General features: G+C 54.3%; 2 protein-coding genes across 2 annotated transcripts; one reads left to right on the top strand and one right to left on the bottom strand.

Moving 5' to 3' along the window:
- Window positions 1-2,572: 2,572 nt before the first annotated feature.
- On the bottom strand, window positions 2,573-7,086 carry VOLCADRAFT_93442 (uncharacterized protein; the record flags this gene model as incomplete). The annotated part of the gene is made up of 8 exons (XM_002952621.1): window positions 2,573-2,709; window positions 3,241-3,326; window positions 4,134-4,255; window positions 4,612-4,665; window positions 5,099-5,162; window positions 5,392-5,613; window positions 6,488-6,503; window positions 6,960-7,086. 8 exons carry the CDS (start codon window positions 7,084-7,086, stop codon window positions 2,573-2,575), a joined length of 828 nt encoding a protein of 275 aa, XP_002952667.1.
- Window positions 7,087-7,798: 712 nt separating this feature from the next.
- On the top strand, window positions 7,799-10,257 carry VOLCADRAFT_62795 (uncharacterized protein; the record flags this gene model as incomplete). The annotated part of the gene is made up of 5 exons (XM_002952703.1): window positions 7,799-7,861; window positions 8,171-8,475; window positions 8,946-9,140; window positions 9,670-9,808; window positions 10,120-10,257. Coding segments are annotated over 5 exons (840 nt in total), but the record flags the coding sequence as incomplete, so codon positions are not given.
- Window positions 10,258-10,471: the final 214 nt, after the last annotated feature.

Below are 10,471 nucleotides of genomic sequence, written 5' to 3'. Positions count from 1 at the left end.
CCGCGAGCCTGCTCCGCCATGTCGAACAACCTGCTGTTGCTGCTATATGGGCATTGTAACGGTTCGCCCAACAGATTGTTATGTGTACAAGCAGCAGAGGCAGATGCAAATCTGGCTGTGGTGATGATTTGGCGGTGTCCAGATAAATAAAATCTTTTTGGGGAGAGTGGCATCGCGGCGTGGCGGCGGATGGTGTGTGGGGCACAGGTCAGGAGTTGCCATGGTTTTTTCCACATCGGCGCCATGCCACATCGAGGGTTGCGTTGAGGCACGCCAAGAGTTGCCACGACGAGGGAGACGAGAGAGCGGCTGCTGGCGCGGCGCTGGCGGCGGAGCGGAGGGAGGATGAAATAAGCGCCCAGTCGCACGCTCGTTCGCTCCGCTGTGACATTGCGGACCGGGTGCGATTTGTTCTGAGCGCTGCATCTGCCGCGACGCAAGGCGCTGATCTTTTTGCTTGCAATGGAAAGCGCGTGCTTTGGTCGCGCACAGCTGGGGGAGAGGTCACCCAATGTTCCCCCTGCGTGGGTCGAGGCGCAGATGCGCGCTACGTAGCCCGTACTGCGCTTTCCTGGCGATTAGGCGGACGCTTGTGTTTATCTCTGTGGATGTGCGCGGACGTGCATATGTGCGCGTGTGCGAATGTGCTTGTGCTTTTTTAAGCGAGGGTGCGTGTGCGGAATATGCAAAAGTTTTGTGACCAAAAGTGCAATCGGCTTTATCGAAGGTCGGTCATGATGGTGGGTGGAGGCATGGTTGTTGATGCAGGGAGCCAGGTCCTGTTTTGTTTCCGAGTCATAGTTTTTAGTGTAAATGGTGTGTTTTTATTGGACTCAAGAGGCACAAAGAGCCGATTCCAAAGAGCACCGGCTGGCGGATTATTAGGCATGGGCCTAACGCGCGGCAGGGGTGCGAAAGCTTCTGCAGGTTTCCGGCGCGAAATTTCGTGTCCAAGACTTTCTGGTAAAGCGGAACCTTTGGGACGGCCTGAGCCATGGTCGCTGCAAATTAAAGCTATGACTTGTAACTGATTTCAGGGATCAGGGCTTGAAGGAAAGGAGATAAGCTGATGGCATGATTTGTTGTTCTTTCTTGTGGCTCGTTTCCCGCCAGCTGGCTGGTGAGCTCCGTAACTTTTTCTATTTCGCTAGAGACTCAGGTCTATGTCGCCTAGAGTGGGTCAGATCAGCTTCCTACGGCTGCATCCTTGATGCACTCCTGTTTTTGTCCTCGATGGTGGTAAGGTGCTCTTAGGAACTCCCATGTTATGTAAGACAATCATGGCCTGCGTTTTGCGCACCAGCCTCACTCCATGTGCATTGCGAGGCATGCTAATGTTATTGGAACACCACGACGTTTAGCTTTGCACTAATCCTTGGTGAAGCGTATTGCGAAAGCTTTTTTACTCATGTATAGCGGCCAGGTGCACCTTGAGGGTTAAGTTAATTTCTATTATTCAGGTGTGGGATACGGGCCCGTGCTATTCCATGCGTTTCCCGTTACGCAACGGCGGTGGGCTGGGACTGGCGATGTTGATAACGAACAGGATTGTAACAAAGTAAATATTTTCTTATTGGAGAAAGTTCCTGATTCCGTTCCTGATTTGTTTTCGGCTTCCTTCGTCCTACTGCCAGCCTTCCTTCGCCCCTTTCCTGAAGCCCTGGCCTGCCATGTCAAGCCCTCCCCGTCAGCTAAAAATATCATGAATAAATCATTGTTTTAGTGGTAAGCCTGATCATTGTGTGAAGGTTTCCGGTATATGCAACAGTCGGCATCCGCATCAAATCCACGAAAGTAAGCGAACGCTACACATTATCAATGCTTGATCACGCTTTCTTCTGATCCCTTTCATTTGCCAACCCTTACCTTGTTTCGGAGCGTGTCCTCTTATAGCCACAGGCGTACGGTAGCGCGAAACAGGTAGCTACATCACTTTAAGAAGTCAACAACGATTCCTCCTCTTCAATTCTAACCAGCTTAAAATTTTGGATCAGTTTGAAAGTCAAGTTACGCTGGATAGAAGCTATGGATTCTAGCGCCAAGATTTTGGGGTGGCGTTTCATGGCTGGCTGGCGGGCTTGGGCGGCGCTCTGTCGAACTCTGTCTGACTCTGCATGCTGGAGCTATAAAGAGCACGGCAGCAATCCCATCCAAAGGCTTTGCACGTTGCACACCTGGTCACCGGCGCTGTTGCAGGGAAAGCATGAGAAAGCATGTCTGCAGTGTCTCGCCAAGCTGCAATATTTAACATACTAAAAGGACCGTGATGCCAATGCGCACCTCTAAACCCAAACACAAGAGCTTGCATAGCTTTTCGCAACAGATCACCAATGACTAGCATGAGCCCCTAAGAGCCACTCCCAGCTTGGCACTCTCACTGCCTCGCACACAGCCCAGGGAGCGTAATGGCCGTAGCCAGGGCACTCGCCTTAGCTACTGCTACACACGCATTCACCATAGCCGCGGCCCTGCATATATCATCAATCTTCATCCACAGGTGTGGCAGGAGCCCTTGAGACCCGGCTGGGAATGCAGCTGCGTCTATCCACAATGCCGACGTCGCGGCCACCGCTCAGTAATCATAGCACTCGATTAGCTCGCAGCCAATGACCTGCCACCTTAGCTTTTCCCTGAGCTCCTGAAGTCTGGCCTTCTGGGCGCCAAAGTCCGAGAGGGGCTGCTGAATAGGCCAAATGTACTTGACACTGCCTGGGAAACGGGAGACGAGGCGGGCGAGGTAGTTAATTGGGGTTCACAGGCAGAGGGCAAAACCCTAAGACAACTCATTCCCTGTCGGAAAGGAAGGAAATCCAAGGTCGTGTGCATGACACTCCGCCGCCGACAGAACAACACAACGAAGGAGCTCTGCGACACGAGGAACAGATTTGTTGAGAGGAATGACGCTGCTGCGGCCGCGGACATTACGTCATGAATCCGCCTCCCCTGATCCCCCGGATCCTTCTAATGGGTCCGTGCTCCCAAACTACTTAACGCTCCTTCTCACATAACAGCACGTTAATGTTGACTTTAACCTTTCTGACGAAAAAAACAGTGGTGAAGCGGCAAGAAAACGAGAACGAGCGGCAAGAACCAACGTGCAGTCAGCCGACATAGAAACTTCGGCAGCAGCTGCCCTGCTGCTCCCACCGCATGTAAATGCGCATGCGAGCATTTTGAAACGTTGGCGATGTTCCTCTACTTTTTGTTACGCACGAAAAATGAAAGCGAAAGCGAACCTACCTGCCAGGGATCGATACGTGACATAAGGCCCCTCGCGGTCGCCCTCCCAGTTCCGATTGTTGACGGACTCCTCCTTGATCAGAAACCTGCACAGGTACGGCAGTTGCAATGCATGTTCGCTGGGCGGTTTTAAAGTTGTGTCGACCCAGATGACCTGTGGCCGATGCCGCCGAGCTGGCCAACGCGCGACACCTGCAGATGATTGAATGAACCGTGACCACTTGAACCGCGGTCTTCCCCCCTAGGGGGCTCGCCGCCCCCTTTTTCAATAATCCAAGCACGGCATTTTTGATGACGAGGGTGTTACACTGTGGGTGGCTCGCCCTGAGAAAGGACAAGCACCCGGGGCCCTGACCGGGCCGAAACACACCAGCGCAGGGCCGGGGGGCCGCGGCTCCACGTCCGTCCATTCCTCCGCGCGCGCGCGCCTCACTCCCTCGCTCACACCAGCCGGGACGCTCTCCCAGCCCCTGGCTAGGCGACGCAGCGGCGCAGAAGACTGCAAACCGTACTGAGCGAGAGCCGCGCGAGAGGCGCCGCATCTCCTCAGGAATAGCTACCTCTCACCACTACGCCTGGCCAGCCTAATCACACGCTCTCATAACTCTAGACCGCCAAACCAAAAACAAAAAGGAAAACGCCACCGGGGGCAGGGGCTCTACACAGGGGGCTTCGCCACAAACTCAAAAGACGATGTTGTTGAAATGTTGTTATATGGTGTCATTTTAATGTTGTTTGAGCATGTAGTATGTTGTAGTAAATGGCGGCACTGGCAGCCCCAGCCCCAGCCCCAGTCCCGGTTCCGGTAGCGTCTGCGGCCGCACAGAATCGGCAGTAACAGCAGCAATAGCACCCTCATTGCCGCCTTCCCCCCCTTTCCCCTCGTCACTCACTCAAGGATGTCCTTCCCGAAGAGCGACGGCGCTAAGAACGCCCGATACTCTCCAAAGTCATAGCTCTGGGACTGGGCGAGGGACCAATCGGGATACAAGGCCAGCACCGTGCGCTCCATCTCCTGCGGCCGCACCGCACACAACGACTGTTCAGATGACATACATTCTACACTCTCGCTTTGCTTTTTCATGTACACAGGGGAAGTCCGTTCCTTCCCAACACAAGAGAAACACAACCCAATCAGCTCCTTATACCACTCGGCCAGCCCCCCAGTTTGCACCCCTCCCCCTGCTCTACTCACCCTCACCCACATCCTCACCCCTCACCCTCACCCTCACCCTCACCCTGCTCTACTCACCCTCACCCTCGCCCTCATCCTCACCCCTCAACCTCATCCTCATCCTCACCCTCACTCCTCACCCTCATCCTCACCCCTCGCCCTCGCCCTCGCTGAAACCCTACCGCTGAAACACCCACCTGCGCCGCTTCCTTGGCGGTGCGCGTGTTAGCTCGCCACGCAGGCGCGTATAGCTGTTGAACATGGGTGTACACGGCGGGAGGGGGGCCGCGTCGGGTTCTATGTGGCCGCCGTGAAGCGGGGTGTGGATCCCGAAAAGCCACTCGGAAGGTGGGCCCCATCGTGAATAGCACTGCAACTAATGATATTGCAACTACTGATAATACAACTGGGGATGCTGTTACATTTATTGGATATGCGTTTTCTAATATGTGAAAGTCATGTGCTTACGTGTTCGAGCGAACTCTGAGACTGGCTGTCCGCTGCTTCTCATAAATTTAATTACGTGGTCACCTATGGAGGTGGCAAATCCAGCAGGACGCGTGCGTATAGTAAAGTAGCATCCGCAGCTGTTATTTTGTGTGATAGACTGGTGGGTTGGTCATGGCTGCGCGAGGGCTGGGGTTTTAAGGGTTTTCCATCCTGGGGTCGGTCTGATCTGCCCACCTCGTTGGTGGATGCGGTGGACACGCAGTTTGGGTTGACGTTGCCTTGACAGCCGCGGATGGTGCTGTAAAGGGGAGGATTGCATGTTGGGGAAGGGAATGCGGGGCTGTGACAAACGCAGTATTAGAGCGAGAACTTCCGATGCAATTCCATGGACTGCCGGGGAAAGATGTAAAGTTATAAAGTCCTTTCAGAGGCATGGCGAATAGCAGCCTAGGTCGGTACGGCTGACGCTAGATCTGTATCGCTCGTACATGTCAGTAGGAAGGATCGGCACTCCGTTCTATGCTCACCCTTCATTGGTCACACCCAAGATGATGGTTTTTTTGCTTTCCAAGTAGGGATTTGCAGGGCACGGCGGCGCCAGCGACAATGCAACACCACAGGAAATCGCGCATGCTGTCAGTGCCCAACTTGGGCGAGACGTACTCGGCAATGCGTCACAATCATCACGCTTGTCTGCTGAAAGTGACGTAACGGCATCCCTGTACAGCGCCGTGCGAACGGTGCAGGTCCTGCGGTTTGTAGCAGGGCGTGAGCCACAGCGAGGCGCCCGCTTCTGAATAACTGAGGATGCCATGCCAGGCTGGCTACGGCTCTAAAGCTTCAGCAGTGTGCAAGATTGTCAGTGAATGGATTAAATCAGACAAACTAGGCAGGCTTGCTCGTTCTTCGGAGCAACAAAGTACGTGATTTACAATATTCGAAATACACCTTCTTACTGCTTTTGTAAATTTCCTTTCACTTCATTCTGATAGATATCTGCAAGAAGCACTGGCGTCGTGTCCGGTTGCAATCATACTTCGTGTTTTGCACTCTCCCAAGTTAAAGCTTTTAAGGTGTCCAACTTATGGACTTATGGACTCAACCCCATGGCATGACATGCACTGGGGCTTCGCTCACAGCCAGAGACAGGTCGCATCGGCTCAGCCTCCTTTCCAGGGTCCCGCTATCAGCCTCACCTGTTGCTGAGATGACGTCTGGCCGGTTGTCCGCTGAGGAACACACCCGCGGTTGGACCCTCCAGGGCCCATGCACACACACGCACCACACTCCCTTCTCTCACAAAGCATCTTGAGCAAGCCGACATCCTCGCTTAACAGAGCCACACACTGCACCCAACAGCTGCGCATGGACATAATGCCGCCATGCATACATACTCCTGGACGCCTGCCCACTGGAACATGGCGACGTCATGCAGTTGCTGCAGCCTCTCGCCTGTCCCTTCGTTGATACCCATCTCCCGTGATCAACCAACCTTTAGTAAGGTTGGTTGGTATAGAATCCTGCTTCTGCAGCCTCTGCACATACTCCAACACATACTCTTAACACTTCCCCTAATTGCAACTATCCGCCGGTCATCATAGCTGCCGAATTGCGAATATCTACCTGGAAACTTGGATCGCTGGGAGCCAGGCATGCGTGCGTGTGCATGGCACGGAGTCCGCCCCGCATCCATGCTGTCAGCTCCTTCCCACACTTCCCCAGCCCCTCCCATGTGCCGCATCCCCCCCTGCTGTTGCAGTCACCAGCCAGAATAGGCAATCGGTTTGCAAAAAGCAGACGGACAGCGATATCATGAGGCAATATTTTTGTGCTAGGGGTTAGTGCATAGCACGCCATTGTCGTTCGGGGGAGGTGCAGGGTATAGGGGGCGCTGCGTACTACAGGACTAGAGTTACAAGCTTGTTTACTGCTTCATTCCGTACGCGAGTTGCCTGCCGGAACTCCCGTATGAGCTGCGGCGAATGCCGTCCGTTTGGCTCCGGCGTTGGGCTAACACCATATCGTCCTTGGATCGTGCTTAGCCTGGCGCGCCGCCATGGGTAGCTAGTAATCAAACCGCGTGCCAACGGCTCACCTCCGCTCCTCAACGCAGCCCTACAGATGAGCACGACAATAGAAGCAGCAGCTCTACCCGCGCAGCAGGGCATGGAATAGGTGTAACAGGTCCGCATCTTGTCACGTTCTGTGGCAATTGGAGGCATATGTGTTGGGAAGGTAAGGGTCCACATTTTTAACACGAGGATAAGCGTATTCATGACGAACGCTTTTCCAACTGTAAAGCGTTGCGGACTAACTACAGATGAAGAGACGATAGGATGTCATGTCCAGCACTTTATCTTGCCTCGAGCATGTCACGTCACTTACTGATGTACGAGCTACGTTGTTGTACTAACGGCGAATCCATGTCGGTTGCACAGGCACGAGGGCATCACCTGTGTAGTGATATCGCATGTTAGAAACGTTATATACACGCTAGCCTATACATTGTAAGAGTACTAAGGTCTACCTGCATATGAAAGCATAGCTGCACTGATAATCTCTTTAAACGTACGGTGAAGTAGCTCCTATCATAATCTATATAACGAACCCTGAATATTTGAAGACTCAAAGTGCAGTATGACGCTTGACCCGAAGCACCTGCAAGGGGTCGAGCCAGGGCTGGTGGGTTGCGATGTGGATGTGACGGGACTTGCTATCCTATTCTGTCTTGATGTCATGTACATGTTTACAACCAGGCCACTTGTGCGGCTCGTTCCCACCTCAGTCTTGTCTCTGTCTGCAGGCTCAGGTCCTGTCTTGCGTCGCCTCTATAGTTGGGGAAGTCTCGGTACGTGGTCCTTTGTCCATGACGAGCGTCTCGGTTTCATTACTCAGCCCTCAAGAACTTGTTGACCTGCCATCACGTAGGGCATTCTGCGGTCGGCGGGCTCCAGTTACAGCGGCAGCACAAATGCTTTTGGCGACCAACAGCTTGAGGTAAATATAAAATGGAGCAGTATCGCATCAGCAATGTGCGGCGGCGACAAGGTTAATATTTTGACTTGAACGTGCGGGGTTGTGCGGGGTGATGAAATATGTTTGCCGAAATCTGTTAATTTCTTTCCGTATTTGGTGTCAAAAGACTGCTGTGCTTCACTTGCCCTTGCCGCTGCCCTAGGGCTGCCACTTCCCTTCCGCTGGGGCTTTCCAGCTCACACCTTTTCCATGGCGTCCCTTTTGTGTGGAATTTCAGCGTCGCTAATCGCACCACCCACCCTTTCCTGCAATTCTCATACTCACCTCCAGGTGGACGTGCAAGTCGACCGGTTGATTTTTGAGCGGCTGGCCAGCTGCAGCGCCGTCCAAGGGGCGGGCAGCGAGGAGCAGCCGGAGATCAGAACGCTGAGCGGCAGCGGCTACACGGTGGTCTTTGATCCGCTGGACGGTAGCAGCATCATGGGGGCCAACTTTGCCGTAGGAACCATATTTGGAATCTGGCCGGGGGCCAGCCCCGTGGGTCGCGCAGGTCGACAACAAGCAGCAGCAGCGTACGCAGTGTACGGACCGCAGACGATATTGGTCTGGGCCAAGCCGAGAACAGGCGCATCTTCGTCAGGGGTTGCGCACAAGACGGGTGTGTCCAAGCCGTTGACTCCATACCATCGTGGGATGGGACACCGACGGAATCGTACACCCCATAGTTGTTTCATGATTGATGAAAGGAAGATGTGTGTGTGTGTGTGTGTGTTTGTGTTGGAAGGGCATTTCCACGTGGTGCATGGAAGGGCCTTTCCACGCTAGCAACGGCACACAGCAATATTTCCAGCCCTTCTACGACATCCGCATAGGGTCAACCATCCTTTTCCCTCTTTTTCTTTCTTTCTTTCATTCTATACCTGCGATGTAGTTAGTTCAGCCAGTTCGTACCGTCGTCTGACGCCCCTGACGTACGTGCCGCCAAACCGGTCGCAGCTAATGGCAACGGCCCGATTCCTGACGACGTGGCCGAGGGCGCGGCCCCAGCCGCGGCGCCAACGACGACGGCGCCTCCGTCGACCAGCGGGACATCTTGCAGCAGCAGTGCCAACATCCACGGCACACACGAAGTGCATGAATTTCTGCTGCAGGGCGATGGGACATGGCGCCTGCAGCGGGCGGGTGTTGCGATAGGATCCGTCAGCCGCACCTTTGCGCCTGCCAACCTGCGGGCCGCCGGCAGCAATGAGGAGTATGCAGCGCTCGTGCGGCGCTGGATTGACGCCGCCTTCACGTTAAGGTAGGGCGGGTCGGGCAAAAGGGAGGGAGCTATTACTGCTTCTCCAGTCGAACATTTGAACGCGCAACCCCTGCTGTGATGCTGTGATACCACTTGCTGTGATAACGTACAAGCGCGTTCTGTGGTGACGTACAGCAGTACATGAAGGGCTGGATGGGTAACTCAACCAACAGCTTTTGTACGGGCTGGGATATCGTGGTGGTTTTGTTACTGTTGTTTGTGTCTTCTAGAGTCAAATGCACTTCGGTTTTTTACAGAACGGCTTTACAGTGACCTAGCGCACGACGTCGTCAGCTTTTGGGTTGTTCCGCCGACCAGCCGGCCGCCTTGGAGGCTGCAGCCAAGGGTGCTCTGTCCAACTTCCAACTTGATGACGGAAAATTGCAAAGCATCTGTGTACGGAAAAAACTTCTACCCAAAAATGTTGCTGTACATTTGCTGTACAGCAGTGGATAAAACGTGGATGTATTTTTACAGCCCTGCTGGCTCCAAAACTGCTGATGATCTGCTGTGATGCACGGTGATGCAGATACACGGGCGGGATGGTGCCCGACGTGCACCACATCCTGGCGAAGGGCAGCGGTGTTTTCTGCAATCCATGTTCGGAAGCCGCACCGGCGAAGCTGCGTTTGCTCTTTGAGTGTGCCCCCCTGGCATTCATCGTTGAGGTGCGCGCCTCGTCGAGGCTGTGTGCGGCTTCATTCCGGGGTTCGTGGGCCAAACAATTCACATGGAAGATGGGATGGTGGGCTTTTGGAGTGTGTGTGATAGTAGGAGATGGGTGATGGCTGGCTGGCTGGCTGATGCATGGAGGTTACTGCGGATGTGGACATGCAATACAAGCACGGGGCTAGGTCAGACTCTTGTTGACAACCCAAGACCCAAGAAAATCCTACAATACTATGCACACGTTAAGCCGTCCTATCAAGATATCATATCGTACCTTCATCCCGTTCCTCTTTCATGTACATGTGTACAGGCGGCGGGAGGTTGCAGCACGACTGGGCAGTGCTCCGTGCTGGACGTGGCCGTACGGACGCCCAACGACCGCTCGAAGATTTGCCTTGGGTCCAGTCAGCTGGTTGAGGAAAGCCTACCCGCCATGCAGGCTGCGTGAGGGGCTGGGGCCGCCGTGACATCTGACCTTGACGAGTCGGCCACTCAGCCGCGGATTGGCAGGCCAGCAAGCCAGGAGCCATCGCTTGGTAGCCGCCGACGGCCCTCTTCCGCATTCTTCATGGGCGGCATTGTCGTCGCTTGTTACCGTAGGATGGTGAAGCAGGACTGCCCTCATGGCCGAGGCTGTGTAAGGGCAGGCACGGTAGGGTCTG

Source organism: Volvox carteri (genome assembly GCF_000143455.1).
Source record: "Volvox carteri f. nagariensis unplaced genomic scaffold VOLCAscaffold_31, whole genome shotgun sequence".
Lineage (NCBI taxonomy): Eukaryota > Viridiplantae > Chlorophyta > Chlorophyceae > Chlamydomonadales > Volvocaceae > Volvox > Volvox carteri.
The sequence above is the reverse complement of the archived record's forward strand: the minus strand, read 5'-3'. Positions and strand labels throughout refer to the sequence as shown.